This window comes from Varroa jacobsoni, unplaced genomic scaffold (genome assembly GCF_002532875.2).
Source record: "Varroa jacobsoni isolate VJ856 unplaced genomic scaffold, vjacob_1.0 scaffold_210, whole genome shotgun sequence".
NCBI classification, from domain to species: Eukaryota; Metazoa; Arthropoda; class Arachnida; order Mesostigmata; family Varroidae; genus Varroa; species Varroa jacobsoni.
The window spans coordinates 23,198-46,338 of NW_019213112.1; the positions used below are offsets into that span (position 1 = coordinate 23,198).

The 23,141-nt window shown below is 41.5% G+C and overlaps 1 protein-coding gene and 1 long non-coding RNA gene across 12 annotated transcripts in view; one reads left to right on the forward strand and one right to left on the reverse strand.

The window, feature by feature from the left end:
• The window catches only part of LOC111273662 (uncharacterized), a 15,809-nt gene extending 10,440 nt beyond the window's left edge, over positions 1-5,369 (reverse strand). The window contains exon 1 of the long non-coding RNA XR_015316029.1: positions 4,322-5,369. This is a non-coding gene — a long non-coding RNA (uncharacterized LOC111273662). The remainder of the gene's footprint in view (positions 1-4,321) is intronic.
• LOC111273661 (uncharacterized) overlaps positions 1-23,141 on the forward strand; it is a 71,987-nt gene that overhangs the window by 18,664 nt on the left and 30,182 nt on the right. For 8 of the 11 annotated variants that reach the window (XM_086973565.1, XM_086973574.1, XM_022855477.2 and 5 more), the window contains exon 2: positions 8,996-9,081. Coding sequence is in view for 3 of the 11 variants with exons in the window: in XM_086973574.1 (XP_086829700.1) it covers positions 9,080-9,081 (2 nt within the window). In the remaining 8 variants the exon portion in view is untranslated. Of the gene's footprint in view, positions 1-8,995; positions 9,082-17,016; positions 17,439-17,894; positions 18,055-23,141 lie in introns of those variants that run through there. The other 3 variants (XM_086973566.1, XM_086973570.1, XM_086973571.1) reach the window with 3 other exon arrangements.

Here is a 23,141-nt window from a genome sequence, read left to right on the forward strand (position 1 = left end):
TATAATTTACTGATGTCCCTGAGACTACTGCTATTCAAATATTTTTTGACAAAAAAGCGGCCTGTCACACATTGCTGATATAGATCGCAAGACGAAAAATGAGTCCGGTCATGCATTCAGCTACAATAAACCTAACAAGTAAATATAAGTAAGTCCGATTTTTTGTGATTTAGGCAACTGCAACGTCTGCAGTTACAGAAATGTCCGTAGTCCGTCAGTAACAGCAGTGGTCATAGCAATGGAAGTAGACATTTATACATGCCTGAGTTACTGCGCGGAGCACCCACATCCGAAACGTTTGGCCGGATCCAAATCTGTATTAAGGTTTCTTTCTTCACGGCTCCTTCAAATAGTACAAATGCGTTGCGGCGCCGACGGTGAGCGGGAGTTTTACAAAGCATCTTAAGTTGCCAGTAGGTACTAACAGTCATAACTTAGTGTGACGGCGATCGCAGCGGCTACCAGAGCGAAGAGCGACTTGGCTAGCTCAGTTACATGAACTTAGCTTACCAAAAATTGTTGTTGTTGAAACCGATGGTGTTTGACCCCTACTCAGTTGAGCTCAGATAAACTTAACCTAAACTAAGCTATCCTCCTATGAAAACATCTTTGCCCATTGTTTTTTGGACTGTTAAAAGACGCCCTGATGGAAGTTTATTCAATAGACCAGGAATGGATTATTAGCAGCTCCTGGAACCGTTATAGGTGATCGATTGGTAAATGGGCCATTGCGGGTAGTCCAGGCTATTGCAAAGAGATGCGAGCTATACGTTTAGAGGAACCGAAAATTTAAGCGAAAATGAAAGACGTCATTAGAGTTTTATAAGGAATTTGTTTCAAGCTTAGCAAATTGGATTTGTTATATAATAGCGAGATGCCCGCTTAGTGATAAACGCAGTTGCTGACGGATTTAGCGAGCACTTAAAAATGTTTAAAACTTTTTATTAGTTTCCAAGCTGACATGAAGAGGACATTTGGCTGGAATTTCAGTATACAATAGTTTAGATAAACCTAATTAGTTTATACGAAAAACAATTCATTTTTCGTGTGTATATGAGAAAGTAACATTGAAAAGTAGCTAGAAATTTCATGAAGGATCATCTGTCCTGCACAAAATCCTTTCAAAGTTCCTTGGAAGCAAACGGTTTACCTCTAACTTTGCTGAATAATTTTTCTAAGCATAAATCCATCCTTACTGGGCTATTTGGGCCCATTAGATAAATATCTTTACTCGATATTTTCAGAAAATTACTAATCTTCGTATGTCCTAATTACGCCACAAGATGAATGAGCCTTAGGCAAGTACTAACTAACTACATTTGTAACGTTGACGTCAGGTAAACTATGGTTCATCAATACCTGTCATTGTCGACCAGTATATGCAGCGAAATATGCTGCGACTTATTAAGTCAACTAACGCCTTCCAGGTCAATCTAAAGCTACTCGAAAAGGTTGCAACATGGTACCGAACGCTCCCGCCCGAACAGCTTTTATCATATTCATACACATATATTCTGTCGAGCTCTCTCATGTTAAAGCCGACAGTTTTTTTTCTAATTCATAGAACACAGCGGTACGCGTTGAAGCGCGTTCTCACGACTGTCCTACTTATACGTATATGAGCATTCCGAGTTCGGAGCAAGCTGATAGGAGGTAGGTGGGAAGCGGCTGGTCGGTTAGCTACTAAGCCCCCTGCGTATATCTGTATCAAATGGCCTTTCCGCCGCCACCATTTGACCACTGACCCAGCTCTGTTGCTGTCATTGCTACTTCTATCCGGTTAACTGTTTTTGGCCGTTAACAATTGACGTGCGTACAGCAAAAGCTGCAGGAGACAGCAACTTTGCTGGCGGCCGCTTGTCGTCTGCCGCTCTCCGTTCTCTTCGCTTGTCGTGTACTACGAAACGCGACCCACGGCCAGTAGCAACAAAGGTAACTAACAGCTCGACCGCATGACTACTAACGTTAATAGGTCAGCCCTCTTTCTTTATCCTCGTTTTCGACCGACGCCATTGCTGACCTGCTCATTCAAAAGCCAGCATTGCGACTAATAATACCACCGCTCCTGATATCGCTACGGCTAGAAAGGAGAAGCCCGTCGCTTGTTTTAGTCGTTCCATCCACTAACTAACAAACAAACTAACCAGTGAGGGGAAAGAAGTCGGCAGCTAAACCGTGACGCAATCTAACTTCAACAAATTAAGTTATAGGCACCCTACCTGGCCTGGTTACTTGCAGCGAACGTTACTAGGTGCTCCAGTGCTGCCACTAGAGCAAACCTATAATGCGCTGGTAACAGCAATAGCCGTAGTGTTGCGTTGTTTGCTACAGCCTCTCTCGCCTTCCGGCGTCGACGCTGCTCTGCATACACGTACCGAGCGCCCTCGCCCCGACGCTTCGCTATAATATAGTAGTGGCTTCTACTAGTTATGGTCGATTCTCTATTTGTCTCTATCAGTCCGCGATCGTGGCGTCGGCGACGTCAGCAGCCTTAACTAACAGAATAACTTTAACCGTCGCATTACCAGCGATGAACAGTAACCCTTGCCCTCCGTCGTGGCCAATGGTATTGGCACAAACGGCACTACCACCGAAAACGCCACCATGCGTGCTCCGCTATCATCCACATATGTGTGTACTTATATATCTTTTTCTATGCCACGAAGAGACAACGCTTGAACTGATGCACTTTGTACTTAAGTGCCCGTAAACTAACAGTATTCGTAGTACTATACCTATTTGCATATGTATATACGTGTCTATATATGATCGCCGACAGTGTTTATTTTACCGAATTGATCAAGCTCTAATCGTATGCTCTAACTGTGTAGTCAAGCTTGATACTATCTAGTCAATAATAGGCAGTAATACACAAGCTTAATAATATCTAGTTAGAAAGATCCAACAGAGCAACCTTAAGCCGATGTCCTGCTACATCGGCCTCGATTCGAGCCGGTCATCGGCCGCCTTCTAGTAGAGTAGATCGAATCAGTTCTGGACCGACGAACCCCATTAAGAACAAAAAAACAAATATTATCATTCACAATTCATATAGAAGATAGCAGATTACTTTGTATCTAGTAAATGAACACCGTCACAATGTATTGGTTTGGTATACGGTAACGGTAGGAGTGAACCAATGCAGGCTTTGTAAGTATAGTGGCGTGTGAATTGAGAGTTTGGGTGCAATTACACCATATACGAAAAGGAATAAGAGACTTCCTAAATAATAGCTAAGCTAATAGAGAATTACTAAGTAATAGCTTACGGCCACTGTGGGGACATGCAACTCAACATATGCGTCTTGCCGTTAGCCCCATAGGTTGATTGAGCAATTTACATGCATGATCTTGACCAGCAGAGCGATTATTAAGATTGCTCAAGCCTAAGACGGTAGAACTTTTGGTAGGACAAATCAGGGGAAATTAAGAAAAACTAAAGAACATTTGGCCTTTTTGATTCATGTTTGCACGCAAGCAAGTCGACTTGATGTGTTCATTAGCGCAAAATTTCTCATTATATTCACAGAGCTTCTACTGATATTTGAACGTCGCGTTTGGAAAACAATTTGCGAAGAAGAACTGTCTTTTTGTGGGAACTGTCAGTAACTTAATAAGCAAAAACATCGACGACGAAGGAAAGTAAACGTGTTAAAATTAATTGGATCTTCATATTTTTACTTTTTGTTGACGATATCAGAGCCTTCAATAAATCGTTTTCAACTTCTTTAGATTTTGTCAAGGCAAATCGTTTCCTCTGCTGAGTAATGTTTATACTGTGATATCGAGTTTTTATCTTTCCAGGTCTAAATGATGCTAAACGTGAAAATCGTTGGATAATTGTGATTGCAGCTTCACGAATAGTTCTGAGGCGTTATTTTTGACGGGTTTCTCTTCCTCTAAATGCTATTCTTGGTCTTCCTCTAAATGCTATTCTTGGTCTTCCTTGTGACCCACCCGTGCGCCGCGACGATTCGGTCGAAAATATCGAAGTACCGCTGCTTTCAACACCAAGGCTTATGACTACCTGCTCGAAATAATTCATATGAGCCTTGGCAAATAACAAGAAAATTATTCAGTTCATGAAAAATGAAAGTTAAGCAAGGCAATTTAGTCTTTAAGTTTGCGCGAACTGCTGCTAACCTACAGAGGCTAATTATTAGCATAGCTTTTTCCGGCTAGCTAACTAGCTAGCTGGAAAAAAACAGGGTCTGTTAAGGAAACTTTTAATGTCCACGAAATACCTATAGCCAGAACGTTGACATCTAAATTCTGTGTTACCTAGATAAGATCAGTATAAGAAGATATACTAATTCATATACCTTGTCAACGAATACGTGATCCATATAAGTTCGTTTGTTTCAACAAATTTTATTCTTTGTCCATATTTATTTTTAGGTTCGTTCAGAGTTTCACTATGTCACAGCTAACGTTCGATGTCGATTAGCCCCCTTTTTTGAAAATATAGATGTAGTACGTTCGACGGGTATCCGAACGAATTCACGGAGCTTCTCAGCTTATAGTCATAGTCGTTCACGACGAAGCAAGCATACACAAAGTAGTGACGCTCAGGTATTCGAATCTCAGCCGATACGCCTTCATGACGGAGTTGTTGACGTCCACATTTTGCCTATAACGGCTTATTATCTCTACTACTCCTATCATTATCCGCATTTCACCTACTTTCGCGCCTCTCTAATGTGTCCATCACATCATCGGCCGCGCCGCTGCGTTCCGTTACCAACAAAACACAACAAAATTTCCATGTTAACTCCGTAGATCGTAGCGGTTGTCGTAGTAGATCTACCATTTGCGACACCTTTGCGTTGCAAAACACACAACATATCTACGTATAGCAACGTTTAGTTAGTCTTGGAAAGGAATAATTTATGAAAAGCATATGGAAGTATAGGCTTCTCCTTAGCCATTTTTTCTTGAACATTATTTAGGTGGCGTAGCGTTTGTGGTCTCACGAAAGGAAGAGACTCGTCGCTTTCGACGTCATCTTCAGGCTCACAGCAACAGATAGTGAACTGACTATGAGTATGTTAGTAATATACGAAAGCAATCGACGAAACGTAAATGCCATTGAACGTAAACGCACGGCGTCGACATCCCGCGCGGATGTAGAGAAGAGTTTTTATCTTTTGTCAAGGCCTTCCATGGCCGATGATGATACGTTTTCGGTCCTAACGCCGTCGCAAATGCACACAGACATCTTACGAGTTTAGTGGCAGGCCGTATCACTAACTACGAAAAATGACACAAGGTATATTGAAATGTTATCTTCAATTCTGTTAGTCGGGCATGGAGCATATTCACTTCTCAGCTGGTTAGCAGTGGAGATATCATACTCAGCTTGCTGATAATTCGTTGACCAGGCAATATGACTCTATCTTTTCCTTGTTAAAGGCAAAGGGTATCTGCCAGATAGCGATGGAAAAACGGGAAGGACCCTTAAACTAACGATGATTTTCAAGCTTCTTTGCTCAGTGGCGTCGAGTGACCTTGACAAAATTACGCGGTCATTCAGGACCTAGAGCATTTTATTTTAGATGATGAAGGCCATTGATTTCCTTGAGTCGTAGTTCACGTAAAAGTGGGCTTCGTCTTTTTCCAATGTGCAGTAGACGAACGGGTTTTAAACTGAACAAACCAATATGTGCGGTCAGTCAGCAGGTGGGAAGTCAAGTGCCCTTTAACAGGTAGAAAATGCGCACTTCTTATTTTCTATCATTTTTATTGGCATAGTTTTAAAAAGTCGCGCTTTTTTCGCGCTGAGTCAAAATGCATTTCTTCCATCGGTTACAGTAAAGCGTTCGTTAGAGATTTGCTTCATACATACGTTTGGCACAAGTTTCTACCGACCAAATAAATGATGATGATGATAATTCGTTGTATTTCCGCCACAAAATAGATATGACATGTGAAGAAACGGTCGCCGCTTTAAATGAGCATAGTTTACTTTTTCAGTGCTGAAAGAAGATATAATCAGTGTGATTATCACAATCCAATAGTAATTAGCTTATTTTACACAAATTAAGACAACAAAGAAGTCCACATTTATTGACTACGTTTAACAAGCGGGTCTCATTTGTATAGATGATGGCTTTATCGTTAGATCAGCTGAAGTATCAGTGGTCAGCGTATTGCTGATCCTATACTCCCCTCAATTAGCTTCGAAAATGAACTCGTAATAAGAAAAGAAATAAAAAGCATCAATCGATAAGGCGACAGCAACGTCTCATTTTAAGCTAATGTAAACATACTACCTGTTAAGAGGTATAGAGCGCATCGGCAAAGATCCCATTTGGGCTTATCTGTGATACGAGTGCAAACAACTAGTAACTAATTGATTTTCGGTGAGATAATCAGCATTTTAACGCGTCAATGGGTTTTTTTTTTCTATTCCAACACGGTGTATTAGTATGACTTTTATACTGTTTTGTGGCGTTCATTCTGCGAAGTAAGTCTGCACATAAACATCTCGTACTCAAAGGCGGAACCTGTATCATCACATTTATCTCTTCAGCACACGTCCGTGAAAGTCGTACTCAGTGTTCCTTAGGTCCACGTAGAGGGTGACCTCTTCCGCAAATCGCAGCGCTCATGTGCTTAAACAGCCTAGCAATTAGTTCAATCGGCTTCATGAGAGACACGTGGTAAAAATTTCAGGTAAAATTCAGGTCGTTAGAACTCTAACTAACCGCAGTTAATTAATCCCAGATCGCACGTCCAGCTTCAAAGCGAGCTAACATTGTAATTCATTTCTATTGAGCATACGACAGAGATGTTGGGGTTGCGTCGTGCTGCAATAAATAATTCAATCTTTAGCAGAAGCTTTCAGTGTACCTATTCTTATAATGAGAACATTTGTCGATAGATAGATAGAAAATTACCGCGTCTTTTTTTTTATCAAAAACGTCAACCTGACTGTATGATGACAAAACTTTGATGAACTCACTAAGGCATTTTCCCGTAGGCTGACAAGAGGACCTGCAAAACCCAGCAAGCTAGTATCTGCTGTCTTTATGTGATACGTTACATTATGCGATAGACCCTGCGTGTTATACAGGTCGGTAGCAGGTTTCAGGCCAAATTGTATGTTGGCTGTATGAGACGGCCTATTTCTAATTTTAATGTAGCGCACTTCTGGTAGAAGACTTCACTCTGTGCCAGGTTAGATTAAGAGAAATATATCGTGAAACCATATGGACATCTGGTCCTCGGCGGTTGTACTGTACTCTGAAAACCAGTGTCTTAGGAAAAGGCTCACAGACAAAAACAGTGAGTATCTGCAGGATGGTCTGGATATATAAAAGCTGGATAAGTCTACCAGGTGCGATTGTGATGTTATCTATTTGTATCGCACTGGTAGTTGTATATGCTACATTTTTGTAAAGGGGTAGAAATAGACAATCAAGCTGGGCAGACAACACGAATAATAAGCGAAATTATCACAACAAATGGGAAAGTGTTTAAATCGGTCAGCGAGAAAAAATCACACCAGGTATCATAAAACACAATTGAAATATCGCGCTTTGTTTTAAATAGTTCGAGCAATTTACAGTAACAGAAAGTTCATTTCTTCTCTAGCTCTAGCTCGATTATGGGTTCAAGTTGTCGAATGTTGTACGGCCGTTATGTGTCAGCGTTTCACGCTGATAACTATCAAGCTAAGAAAGCCAGAAGTGCAAGTAAATAAGATGGCCACTCAAAACAGTATTTTTACATTTTTAGTACGATAGAACTACGTAAAACATCTAGTTTGACTAAGTTAGTTTCAAGAATTCCTCGAGTCATAAGGTTAGCAGGCATAAGGTTTTGGTCAACGAATATCTGTCTTACAACATCAGGAACGCCACCTGTACTATACTATAGACTATTACTGTCTAAAGAAGAAAAATATTAAAGCGATCAAGCGGCTATGACGACACTGTGCAGATTTCAAACAGATGACATTACTTTTGACCAGGTGGTAACGTTTAATTACCTTGCGTCTTTTTGAAAGCGCGTTTAATCTCACGGACCAACTCGATGCATAATAGCCGGCTATGAAACTGCTTCAGGACACGCTCAGGGTAAAAATTCGAAACCCTAATGACCTGTGGCAGAATTGACATTGACTTAACAGGTTATAACTGTACGATGAACTTGTACTTCAGTCTAAGAGCTTTGATTGTTACGTAAAAGCGCGGCCTGCGGTGAGCCCAAACCACACCGATTTATCTATGTAATCATTGCTCTATACAATCGGGCAAGCAATTACTCTGAATTGACGATTTGTGTCCTAAAGATATTTGTGTGTGAGTTAGAAATGTTGCTTACGCTACCTGGTATAAGTTGAAAGTGCATATTTTAACATGCATCGGAGTGTAATGAAGTGCCGGGTCTTAAGAGGCTTGCTAGCCCATCGATAAGAATCTTAAAACAGCCTGTTTTACGATAGGACGTCAGTGCCATTTGCTTTTGTAGTGCTTCAATTTTCCCCAAAGTTTTGTTTTAACATGCGTGTGAAAAATCTATTCTGATAAAACGTGTACTTATCTGCAAAGATTGTGAACTTCAAGGATCAGTTTTGAGCGTCAACTCACGTTAGATATTACAGCCATTGAACAGAATCGTCTGTCATTTACTACTACTGCTGTTTTAAACGTGACGTAAATGTGTTAGCTATATTTTCGCCGCTTCGGGTGAACATATCCGACTGAAGGCTTTAGAAGAGACACTTGTGCCCGCTGATTGGAGTATGGGTTAGTTCTGGGTCTGGATAGTGGAGCCAAAATGGAAAAAGCATAACGCTTCGTCCTGCGGCATCATTTCTAGCATGTATTGTTTGTTTCTAGGACAACTACATTTTATGCGGTAGTTGCATTCAATATATTCTTGAAAGCTGTTAAGGTGTACATATATGGCACGTGTACATTATATGTTCACATAATATTTATAGATGACCCTGTAATCTTGTTCTTACGAATGTTTCTCTTTCTTTACAGGCAACGTCACAGAAGAACCCTTTCCACACCACTGATGCAGAATGATTCGTACGAGCCACATCTGGATGCAGAAACTATCAAATAATGTTAGTTCACATACAGTTATATATGTATATATATATATAGTCTTTTACAGATTTTTTTTACAGAGTAGTAGCTGATATATAATAATTCATTAATTCAATAGGGTTTATAGAATTCGTCATAACAGCTCTGCCCCCTTTAATGTTACAGTTAAATACCTGCAAATCATTTTAGGCCTGCCGTTGTGGGCACATCTATTTTTCACGACAAGTTACAGCCCAGGTTATTGACGTACTCGACCTGTGTTACTGTTTCGTCGAAATAATCTAGTGTACAAAAGTATATGAGAAGATGAGAGGTTTAAGAGTCGATCAACATGACCAAACCCTTTCTTTTTGCTTTTATAGATGTAAGACTTTACAGAAAAATGAGACTCTAAGAAAATCTGTGACAACGCAACTAATCGAAAACCTACATGGATAATCAGACAATATCTCTATAAGCGATGTCGAAACAATCCGATAATTGTTTTTATAGCAAACTATGATGAATACACAGAAAGCCATGATTGAAGATATAGAGTGTCCTGCACACAGGCAGCTGGTTTAGGGTCATTTGCCTTCCTGTATCAGAATTGTACACGTGGCTAAACTGCTTACGTACGCACTCAAAAGCTACATTTATTATCCATATGCGAAAGTGTTTCACAGGTATCTTAAGATACGACCGTAGTCATAAGTAAAAGTGTCTGTGAATGCCAGCCTATGTATATTATCTAACGAATTTGCATAACCCACTATCATTCAATAAGCGACGAAAAACTGTTTGGGCATAGACATATGGTTTGTTTCGCACCAGGAGCTAAACGTCTGGCTATGAAATGCCTAGCGGCGAAAGTGGACGTAAAACTCTAAACATAAAGGGGACCAAAGAAACAAAGGCTTAAATGATATAACGAAGTATTTTTCCACATTTTTATCACATTTTCTAAAGGTCAGGGGTCTAGCAGCAATATGCGTATCTGTCCCTTTACTCAGCCTTAAGATTGTATTGCCACATTCAACGGCAGCAGTGATCTTAATTCTGTTATTAAGGGTTGTAGAGGGAACGAGCGCCGTACACCGTACAGAGATAAACTTGTTCAAGCCGTTCTGTAATTAGCTGTTAAATAGCTGAAGAGACAGTTACGAGATTCCGTGTTGTTTGCCAACTCCCCTCTCTCAGCTTCGATAAAATGTTATAATGAACACGACGACATTTACAGACGAAGTGTTATCAGTAGGAAAAAGCTGAAAAATGGGATAGCGCTTCTGTTGGTGCGTCGTAGCATTGCTACTAATTGTGATTTACACAAATGCGGCGGCAGCGGCGACGGCGACGGTGGCGGCCGCTCTCGCTCTCGCTAAGTTGGGCTTACGAAACATTTGCTCAGCCCTACACGTGCTCAAGTGCCTTCAGCCTTAATAACACGTGCGTTTTCACATCACCAGACAAGCACACTTTCTTCAGCCTCATATACATACAACTGTTGCTATAGCGCGATCAGTGAACGCACGAAGATAATGCGTAGGGATAAACGCGGCGGCTGAAGCATCTAAGCGAATTTTTGGCGACAAGGTCGACACGACCGCGACCCAAAACCAGTTCTAAATATTCCTGTAGAGTTCTGGCCATTTAGGCCGAGCAGGTTCTCGCAGTGCCAAAGCTGCTAGAAAATACTGCCTAGTAACGTACTAAAACGAAGCGTAGCATGCGACAACACATTTTCTATTTTGTTCCGCGTTTTTTTAACTAGCGTTTTTGAAAGATTATCAAACGAATGTTCCATTTCTGTATTTTTCTGTGTGTTCCGACATATACCACGTATCTTGAAAGTTTGGTTTCTGACCATGATTTGGGCAGCGAACTGTGCTTGCAACGTTGACGCAATTTTCGTTTCTTTAAACGCAAATTTCAATAGAGTAAAACGAGTACGGCGTATTCGTTCAATAAATCGGTTCTGACACATCTGGCTTACTTTAGCGCCAAGTTTGAAACTCCTAGCTTGTTTAGTTCAAGCTTGAAACAACAAATGCCGAAATAAGTATTCAGAGCTGTAACACAGATTAAACATTTCGAATTTATATGGCGCAGAAGAAAGCAAATACGACAGCACAATGGGCGATACAGAATTCGACAGTGAAGCTCTCGACTGTCTCTGAAGGCCACAACGATCCAGCTTGTTCCAGGTGGCAGCGTTATCGAGTTCGTCACCGATACGATCAATCAGGTATATGTTATATTACAGTTACTATATACCTGTAATAACTACGCAGAGAATAAACTATGCATGCTAACTTCAACACCCCGAATGTAACTTCAATTCCTTATGATTGAAAGCTGGACACGAATGGCACATGGGTAGGCTGACATCTCGTCAGTAAGTAGAAGGGAAATAATAATGATGATAACATCCGATTTGGCCACAACGAGATCAAATAATGGTTAGCGATCAGTAACAGTATCAACAAACCATTGTTCAATCATGAACATTCGTTAAACAATCAGTGAAGGGCTGGCAACCTAAGGACGGTAGAAAAAAAAATAGGTAAATAAGCAACAGACGACGACATTCGTGCAACAGTGCGTTCCATTCCTTTGCCCTCACGCCACGAAGTGGGTCTAGAGACTAGCCTGTTTCGTCCATGTATCGAAAAGCTATCAATGAGAAGAATAAGAGGCTTTACGGGACGCCAGTCGCTATTGCAACGAATATCTTTGTAATACTTCTGATTTAATCGTCTTCAATTCTCGCTTTCTTTTTTTTTTTTGGCTTCATCAGCGCCGGTGGTACGCGAACAGTTTTCTATACCTTCACCCCTCCAACTGCTAAATTCTGTTCATCGAATGCAACCAGCTGCTATAATTATGGCTGAGTGCTAATAATTAATGACTCCATATTTAGGCGGAAATAGTTCTGCTGGTCGCAAATATTGCTAGCCTTGCGCGTTCTGGGCGATACGTATGTTCTGTTACGTTGTTCCAAAGTGACTTTATATGCTTGCGTTTTCGTTGACGCACAACGGCGTCATCACAAGATACGAAGACTAATAAGTTACGTTGCATTATATTCACCATTATCGCCAGCAGTAACACAAATAGCAACAACGCGACCACTGACCGTAGTGGCAGGAGAACAGTGGTCCCGTATATACGAAAATGATCTCCTATCAGGTCGCGCAACGGGTCCCTCTTCTACACTTTTTCATACCCCTTTTCTAACTGATTCGTTTTCTCGCGTAGACGGCCCCCAGCAGGACGCGCAAGCTGCAATGGCACATACGCACACACGTACACGTTTACATTAAGGCTTTCGAGCTTCACGTGATCGATCGATCGATCGATCGATCGATCGCTTAGATAGTTTGAGGCAAGTGAAACCAGCAGCAGTCGCTAGGCTGAGCAGGTGCCAATGGCTCGTCGTAAGCCATTCGTTTGTTCGTTGGTAGCGGAGCAGCCCGCTAGAGCGGCGGTGGCCCCGTCGATGTGTCCTAATGGCCGTCAACACACGTGGCCGTTAACAACGAATAGCCGCGTAAAATATCACCGGTGACACCGTTGTGGTGCAACCGCTGAGAGAACGACCACTTCTGCTGCTGTCGTCCCTTTCAACGCTAATCTGGCCTTTTTATCTGCCGTCGCGTCAACGATGGCGCTAGTAACAATGATAAAGCTACAAGAGTAACCAAACAGTAGTGGCTGAAGTATAGTTGCTATTCTAGGTGATTATTCGTTCCTCTTCGTCGTATCCACCGACGGCGCGAACGAAAAACAGAGAGGGTTCGTGTGTGAACGGCGTGCACTGGATTGACTAACTTATTCACTGATGATCAAACAAAGCGACGGCCAAACAGATAGACCTAGCAGCAGCGTCAGCTATCGCAATTGCAATATTGCTGCAATGTGCTTTTATGTAAAGGTGTGCGTCGACATGTGCATGTGTAACGCTTCGAGCCGCCATAAGCGTCACATTGTTCGTGTTGTTGCTAACACTTTTTCCATTGTTGCTGCTGCTGCTGTTGTTGTTATTGTTGTCGTTAGTATTGTTAGCGGCTCGGAGAAAAAAGGTGGACAATAATGAGCGTTTAAGATAAGAGTAAACTTGGGCGGGAAAAGTATAAACAAAGTAGACTATCTTTCATTTGATTTTTTCATGATTATTTCTTTAAGCAGTGCATGTTCCTTCTATGCTTAAATAGTTCCTATAACTATCTTGCCTCCACAGATATATATATATATATATATATGGAGAGGCAAGATACGTATTGATCGGGAAGAGTTTTTTTATGACTACGATTAAGGGATAGCGTGATAAAACGTAATAGAAACGAGCAAACGTTGATGATAACTATAATGAATAATTATCGTAATTAATGGTCATGCTGATTTCAATAGTAATGATATGAAAAAAGAGTAAACAACTAGTCATGACCTGAGGCAAAAGGGAACGCTCAAGACAATATTAAACAAGCGACAATTTCTAGCTGGCTCCCTCGTCCGACGATTTAAGGTAATCGTGAGGAGGATTCGGTAATACGGAAAGCACCGAAGTCAAGCGAACAAATTGACATTGGAAAACCAAATAGAATTTGTTATGGTAATTTTCGACACGTGCCGCATTCAAGTGGATATAGTACATACAGATATAGTGTCCTTGTCATCCGGTAAATAACAAACGCGTTGAAGATGTACAAATAGCCTAGCTTGATCATAGCAACAAAGCATTTTAGATTTTTTTTTCCTATGTTCATTATATGTGATTTAATATCGAGATGCAGAGGGTAGATTGTCATATGTGCGCTCCAGGGCTGGAACTCAGTCGACGTATTTACAAAAGGGAGCCTATGTTTTGTTAGCTATTCTTGACACGTTGTGCCTAAACTAGGACAAACATTGGATAACCTATTGCCCAGCCTGAGCAAAATGTACGCCGATAGCCAGAACCTGCAAACGAAACAGCCTGGTGAGTTTTAACCTAATGCAAAGCCAGAAAGATCCACCTGGGCATGTTTTTCATATGGGAAACCTCTGGATTTCGTAGCTCAGCACTACGGTGCCAACGACTTGAATTGAACACGTTATTCTAAAGCTTCTTTTTCTCTCCTGTAAGTGTGACAATTTTTCTTAAGTTCAGATAAACTTAGAATTTTTTGGGATGCTCTAGTGCAGTGGTTTACTTGCACCTGGAAGCTTCCATTGAAAGCTTTATCGTCCTCAGGCATAATGGAGCGCCCGTACTCAAGACAAGCTTCAATATATAGTTAGACGAACTTAAAAAGTGGTCCAATTCGTTCAGTGCACTGTGTATGACTAGTTTATTAATGTCGTTACCATGGCCAGGTCGTTTAACAGGCTCAAGTTCCATTGAACTGGACGTCTTTTTGAACAGAACGATTTTATACAGAGGTGTTTACGATTACGTATTTAAATCTGTAATTCATAGTGTGGTACGGTCCTAACGCAAACGTTTTTGTACCTAACGACCAACGTCTTCAAGCGGAATAAGTTTTCCTTCATTGTAGTCATGTAGAACCGAATACTTTTCGGCTTATATGTAGTGGTTGATGTTTATTAAAAAAATTCGGGATGTCATTGTTAGCCGAAATTTTGCCTTCCCAACGGGCTAAGCAATATTTTTCGTACTGTTTGTGGTCACGGTATCTTAAAATTCGATGTACTGTTTCCGGCCTGTGACAAACAGTGTTTCGTCTAATATGATATTGATCTTAAAATGTTGTAAGAGCGTGAGAGGTAGGAATAGTGCGTTTACTTCATGTTACTTAACTGCATGAACCTTACCTAATGTGCACAGGTCTTTAAAAAAAGAGAAGGTGTTTTTCGGTACTTGATCCTCCGTTAGCTATTGGTAATGAACATGGATACAGCAGTTTAAGCACTTGTTATAGTCAATAGATGCGTTTAGAAATGATCAATTCTTTAAACTTCAGACAAAGAAATTTTTGCAACAATTAGAACGACTGATAAACGTACCCGAACAACGTGTAAGTAAATACATTTTGTGCCAATATTTGCCCTCAGAAAACTTGGGATAAAGTTCTTAGAAATTTTTCCATAACCATTCCTAACCAGAGGACTATATTACGTAAACATTGTTGCGAAAAAAACTGCCAATTTAAAAATCAGCTAGTTTGTTCTGAATCTATTAGGGAAAACTTCTCAAACGAGAGTTCTGTGAAGTACCTTCTTTTGTAGACGAACCACTATCAGGTCCCAGGGACTGTACTGCTCTGCGAACTCTCCAAGTTCTTTTTTCACTGACCTATAGAACTATCGCACGCCCAGTAATACAACTTCATTCAATTTTTTCCTACACGATACTGCCACACACTAACACGGTATATACTTTTCCATGACTGAGAGTCTGCCGCTCGTTGAGCTTCTTTAGCCTTTCTACATTCAATCCATTCATCATGACTCTCTACAAATGTCCCTTAAGTGTTCGTTTTCTTTTTCAAAATTAGCACGTCAAATCTTTTTTCATCTCTATATTTTTCTTTCATGCGGAGAGTTGAGCTGTGAAGTATTGCGAGTAGTATGGGTAAATTTTGGCCGGTTTTCATTTCCTCCTCTACATGCCGTTGGATGCAGGCATGTTCACCGGAAGCGGCAACCTCGGGAGCGTCCAGTTCCGACGCCACTATCTACCCCACACCTCTATACCTAAGCACAGCGGCGCGTATCAGAGCAGCACTGCTTACGACAACCATTACGGCATCGGCTGATGCTTGTAGCGTCATCTATTTTGCCATTCTTAGTCTGTAGCGTTGCATATAGATCATAAGAAAAAATCGAACACTTGTTGCCGCTGCCACTGCGATAGCTACCTGATCAGATAATGATTGCGCGCATCCGCCTGGTGTCGATCGTCCGTCGCTCGTTCGGATCGCCAGAGAAGATCGTTAGAAAGGGCTATGATAACTTAGAACGCCTACAAACTACATGCACATCATCATTTTTAGCTGGTTCTTTCGCTTGCCAGCGTGAGTGGATTGTGGTTTGTTCGCTTGCTTGCTTGCTTCATGTCAGTCCGGGGGATGGTGGTGTGCCTACAGCTGCCGCTACACTGTATATTCAGCCACTGCGTAGAAATGGCATGCCGTGAGATCATGTCGAACAATTACGACAAGAGCAGCGGCAACGGAGGTTGTTACTGACCGTTACGGTAATAGCAACAGTATCCGCAAACGTCGCTGCAGCTGGCGTGGAGCAACTGTAACAAGCCCAGCAGCTCGTCAACCCTGGGTCGGAAGCCATGAGCAAGCCAACGTTGCTGTTACATAGCAAAACTATACTTTACCCTGTATAGTTTTAGCGAAGCTGTTCATAATAACAAGGCATTATTGTAAGTAGCCTCTATGCATACAATAACAAACCGTATCGGCGCTTAGCGGGCAGCGAACGGGCAAATACTCGTCTATCACAACCACCACAGGCAGCAACTGCGGCGATTTTACGACTGCCAGTCAGTCGCCTGTTACTAGTAGTCAGTCGACCGGTAAACTCTTCCTAAACTCATTCAGACAAAAAAATACGCTGACACACAGCCAAATTGGTACGCCTATGAAAGAGCGATACGCACACGATCGACTGAAACGCGCAAAGCTGAAAAACGCGAACGAACGGAGCGGTTCTTCCATTTACTCTACCGGCGGCACAAATCAGCTGAACTATACGTGAGTGCGTGTCAGTTAACTAGCTGGTTGATCGGTATAGACACGCCGTCACGGACGACCAAGCAAACCTTTCTAGCGAGCAGACAAGCCCATAATGTTAGAAGGTACTAGCAGCTCTGATGCTCCGACAGCTCAGAGTCTGATTCCGCTCGACTCTGGACTAACACAGCACGAGCACACTCTAGAAAGCTTATTGTCTACACTTTTGATCGCGATATCCAAGCTTAACCAGCCCATCTCGCTATTTCAGCCTCGGGTTCTCCCGGTCCTCCGCCCGTTGCGGACAGTTCTGATAGCCCCTCCGCACTTACCCTGTCCCTCTTCACGCTCGGGATAGCGTTGCTGTATCAGCAGGGCGGCGGGGGCAGGGACCAGAGACAGGAAAAGTGCCTTCATCCCTCACCAACTGCCACGGCTGCTGAAGTGCCCGGCAAACTATACTAGCGGATTTGTTTCTCTTCCTATCTGTCAACCTGCCGATTAATATGCCCGCGCACCGTTGGCTTGACAGCAGTGCTCTTACGGACTACAGCGCAATACTTACCACCCGGTCCCCGCAACGGTGGCCGCCAATTTCGACTACAGAAACAGTACAGCAACGACAGTGGTCGCTGCCGTTGCCGCTGCTGGCGCTGTACCGGTGGTGAAAAACCGACGTCAACCACCCTAGCGCCTTCCTCCATCGAGTGAGCATTTTTGTTCTTTCACAGAATACTCGGTCGCGTTCATGATTTGTTTACTGACTTTTACGTTAACGTTTGAGGACAAGGGAGGACATTCGCGTGTCAAAGACACACACACACAAAGCTAAATACATACATATTTCTTTTTGTTGTTTCGCAAATCTCGAATAGTGTATGCGCGAATTTGTCTTAAATGAAGATCGTGTATTGAACAGAAGAATGAAGATAACAGTTAGATCAAGAAGAGCCACAAGAGTTGTTAAGAAAGCAAGTGTGCTGTTCGTGTGTAGGTTTCTATGATCATTGCTGTTCGCCAAACACAGCGTCAGCAGAGTTCTTCATCGATGAATGTACGCGTTTGCCCCACTCCTTAGCTCTGTTTCTGTCTGATATACTGCTAAAAGCAGAATCGGCATGCTTTTGATCTTTCCTTCAGTGTCCGTAGTAGAGGAACTCAAACTGGCGAACATAGCCAATGGCACCAGGTGGCGGTTCCGAGCTGGGCACTGTGCGCTGGAATAACATTAAATCAGTTTTAAACTAGGCATTATACTCTTTCCGACATCGGCCAGCCGTACGTAACCGCCTTTCCAATCAGAATGACGACAAGCTTTTTCAGGTATGTTGATGCCTACTTGCAATTAGATCTCGATTGGATACAATTGGATGTCTTTATTCAACATTGGAAACGTTTGTCCTCTGATGGTAACTGTCTCGCAATGAATGGAAAGGCACCATGTGAACAGTCATCGAGAAGATCAAGCAGGACCGCTAAGGTGCTGCTGCAGTCCTGTCGAGGTGATACAGTACGGTTTTTTATGACGACACCTAACTGTGGATTACTATATATATATATATATATATATGTTGTGGACATCTTTATGCCTGGAAAGTAAGAATAACTTTTAAACAAGGCAGAGAGTGATCCTAACTTATTGACTTCTTACTTACGAAAAGCTAAGATAAACGTCTAAGAGGAAAATGTTTGTATTGTGACTATTATGGTGTCGAGCAAGTTAGTCCACAGGTGGGTGTATTACGTCATGTGGCTGAACTACCTTAGAGCTTTTCTACGCGAGCCACGTGTAGGTCATTTTGGCATTGTTTCATAGTATTCTATCATAGATGTATATATATATATATATACATATATATATTATATATTTTCCTAAAAGTTCCGTATCACCGAGTAACAGTTATGCAAACGCACAATTTTTAACTTCGATTCCTTTCTTCAGTAACACTCAATGAAGGGATGCCAAATAATTGCCGGGGACTTGCAGTGGAAAGTGTAAGCGCCTTGTGGCGGCGGAGTTCATTGAAGTTTTCTGAATTATATTATTATCAGCAATTATCAATTTTAGTCCTTTGCATTAGATAATACTTATAGATCACAGCTTGCACTTCATGCGAAGAAAGTACTTTTATTCGACAAGCTTCATTTAGTTCTATGCACAGTCCTCAAGGTCGCATTGGAGGAAGTGTGACAGGAAGGTGTGTATCTAAAGACACGGTAGTTCCTAAAGTTGTCAACTAGTTTTTTGTTTTCGATCATCTCACAGATAGAGCGTGCAGTAATTCCAACAAGAAGTGGATTTTTCTAAACGTTCACTACATATGATTATTTTCTTTAAGGCGTGTCCAAAGTGTTCTAAGAACTTCTAAGAACTTGCATCCTGTAAGTTTCATAGGCTTCACAAGCCTGCCGACGAATGTCTGCTCTGGAGCAAGCAATCACCGTTAATTGGCTTCTATCAAATTTTGGGCAAAAATATGGAAAATCAAATGGAGTTGCTACAGTCAGCACTTTTAAACATAAGTAAGCTTCAGGACTTTTGTCCTTCGCATGCATCGCATGAGACTCATTAGAGATCCTTGAAACTTACTTATTTTTTTTTTACAGAACTCCGAATCTGCTGTTTTTCGGTTTCTCACGTTTGTGAAAAGTTTAATCGAAGCTCACTAACCGTCCAAAACTTCGCGTAGTGTATTTGAGGCTTGTGCGTCCCTACTTCGAACGATTTCGCAATCCTGTGAATATTTACCCTTCAATTTCTCGAGGTGATCGATTTTTTCGCTAGTAGTTTCTCGAGGTTTTTGCTGGCTGATATCGTTGAACGGCCAAGCACATTGTCCAAAGCATTTGCTCTTCATATACGTTCGTGTTATGTATTATAAATAAAGAAGATAAAACGTGAGTGTTAGCCATCAATACGCTAGCGCAACATCCCTGCGTATGTATCATAAACAACATCTATTTATACATTATATATTTACAATAGCTATTGTACGATGCAGAGTATTGGAATCGTTATTTTGATCGGTGGACGGGTACCTTACACCTGCTTTAAGAACAATCTTTTTGAATTTGCTTATCTGGGACAAAAATATTCTTGTGAGTTGAATTTTTTGATAAAATTATTGTGTAAAATCATCACTTAGAAAATACAGATTTATCGTTGGGTCGAATACGTCTGAGCCAATGGCAAGGTCAAGCGCTATTAAAGACCACTTCGTGTATGAGGGTCTGTGACAGATGAAACGATGCCCAAATACCGTGTGACTTTTTACCTATCAAGAAATTAAGGGTCATCAAGCAAAGTCTCGATATTAAAAGTAGAGCTGAGTTTATCTTCGTAACTACAACTTAAGCCGTTTCATGTAGACATACTATCAGATATAAATTAACAGAATAATTCCTGTTGTATGCAATCTAATGTTACAGTTATTATAAACGTAAAATTTTACAATGCCCAATGTAGGTTGCTGCGATAAGTACAAACACATTATAACTGTTTACTGTTTATCAGTAGATGAATCCCGGCATGCTGCTTGGCAATGTTAGTTATTTAATAAGCACTATTAAAAGCAAATCATTTAACTACTGTGACACTCATTCTGTGGGCAATTTTTTGCCTTGTATAGATTGTAGACTAGGCAGGGTTCCATGCAGCGGATCAGCGGTACCATAACATGGCTTTTTTTTTTTTTTTTTTATCTACGACAGTAATAGATATTTAAATTAAAAGTATTTCATCGTTTTTAGTCTTACTTGTATGCTTGGCTGTGCTATTTGTAAAAAAAATAATAATCAATTGAACGGACGCGTCCGAATTAGCTCACAACATAATTTAAGCCAAGGATCACGAACGAGCTGGGTCGAGATGCGGAATCTACGTCGCGCTAAGAACTTCGAACGAATCAATTTACTCGTGGCAACATTCATTTCAGCGGGTCATTTATACAGAGATATATCCGAACGAACTATTATGTACCGTGTAAATCCCTTTCCTACGGAGCATTGAAGTATATATATATATATAGCATTTTTATAGGGCGGTGCTTAAGTAACACGGCGAGTCAGTCATGCATTTATCGCGCTTGTAAGGAGCCCGACAATCTCTCAAATAACTACCTTGAAGTGTTGCTGCCGTCTTTACTAGTTTGATCCGAAGGTAAGGCAGGGCAAAATTTGCTTACCGCTTTCGACAACGGTGCAACGTTAGTAGCTTCTGTCACCCTTATATCTGATGGTGTTTCTTACTGGTCATGCAGAGATTGAGATTGTGGAGTGCATAACAGGTGGATTACCTGCGTAAGCCTTTTATATCAATTGCGATAGTTGTTTTGCTCTTCGTACAAAAAAGCTATTCAGTTCAAAATGGCCTCGGACAGTGTTCTTCGCTCGGTGGCTAAAGATAACGTCCGCTTTCTGTTAACGCGAATTCCAGGAGCTCTTACGCATCTACTGCTTTTTCTGTTGGTTAATACGCCCAAAACAGTCGGGAACGCTTTCCAATATGGAAACCTTTCTAATCTGCTGGAGAGCCGCTGGCCGTGCAGGGACTAGGATTTTTTACGGTTTTATCAACTTCCAGATGAAGTTGAGCAGGTCATTTATGTGTTGGGCTGCCACGGATTTAGTGGAATTTAGTTTTTGTACCCAAAAAGCGAGCCTCTCAATGGGTCAAAGAACGGAAAATTGTTTGAAAGGATCGGAGGCCAAACGAAAAACAAAATCAGCAAAGAAGAACGAATAAAGGAAAATGATATAGGCACGTTATAAACTAAAATAATTATTACTAGTCATTTTTCAATGGAATTAGAAGACAACAATCTTGAATTTCAACAACTAGTTAATAAACGCGATAAATTAACGAGCTGACTTCAAGAAAACTGTATGTGTGATTCGTTCAGTTCCACTATATTTTAAGCATTGTCATATCAATGCCCTCTATGTGCTATGCTCACCGGAGAATTGAACCGGGAGACGAGATCAAGTCTTAGTGCTATACACAGCTAATGTTAGTTCTTACACCTCGCGATTACTAATAGAAGACAATACATGCGTACGTTTATCTTGTGCTGATCTTCGGCCGTTGCGTGGGTTTCACCGTACCTGGAGGTATTTCACTGAGAAACGACCCTTTTGGTCGTTGGCACTAATGCATCGATCAAACTGCTTTTTTCGCTTCGTATCGCATCTATGGAGCAGGGTGCGGAAACAAAGTTAGAGGACACCGCTTTCTACGCTGTACATTCATGGGTCGTGCTGCGAGAGAGCGGGCAAGGGAATAGTCAGATTTAGCTCAAGCAGAGTATAATGTGCTTTTTGACACATGTGGCTTCCTACTGAACATGTTGACTCAGATAGCAGCAGTTGTGACAACTGTTTTTTCGTATACATGTACCGCAGGTTTTGTTAGATGTCTGTCGAATCTCTGTAATGCATTAATCAATAATTGTTTATTTTTCTCTGCGCCCTGGCCGCCAAACATGGCCTCAGGGTTTTTTGCTCTGATCGAAGACTGGTAATAACTTCTGCTCTATTATGCGAACCCAGCCCTATCTAATTTTTTTAAGATTTTCTAATTCGAGAAGGATGAATCGTTTGCGGATCTCCTTAGGGATCTTTTGGTTGGATTCGCAAGACGCAAAGCTGGCGCTCTCAAGAATGCTGCTCCGAAAACTGTTGGCAACGAACTTCGCTGAAGTCTCAACTGCTCACCTCTTGCCTAGAACAGCCTAACTGGTCGAATTCATTTAGACATCGAAGCCCTTTCATATACAGGCACTGAAAAGATCCCTTTGGCAAATCTGGCAAATACCAGATATACTGCAGTGAAAATTCTGCAAAACTTGAGTCGGTTTTACCACATTCTGACGTGAAATATGGACCCGTTCATTAAAACTCTTTACTTCCCTATGACTGGATCCTTTGACCTCGCCATACGAACGGCCCTGCTTCTACGAGGGTTTCGAATGCTAGGTAACTCTACTTCTAGGAAGAGGAACGCAGTTTTTTACGCTGAAGTCAGCAACTGTTTCCTTCTGCTAATATTACCATACTTCTGCAAACTAGCAAGGGTTACATCAAATCAGGGTGAGGTAAATGTTAATAGCTGGCCACTGTTGGTTCTGTATTGGCTAGTTGTAGACCGAGATGCCGGACGTACCAAGCATGGTTCAGAAAAAGTCATCGTCTTTTAGGGCTTGATGCCTGACTGTGCCCAAGAAGAGCCATGTTGTGGCTGGACTTTTGAAGAAAAAACTGGCCCCAAATACTCGAAGGATTTCATTCCTTTTAGCTTCCGCCCGATAATAAGTTAAGAGACTGTATCTCGATTGACGAGTACCTCACGGAGAGAACTGACTACAAAAGGCAGGGTGACTGCTCTTTGACGTGGTGGGCCTAATTAGAACCCG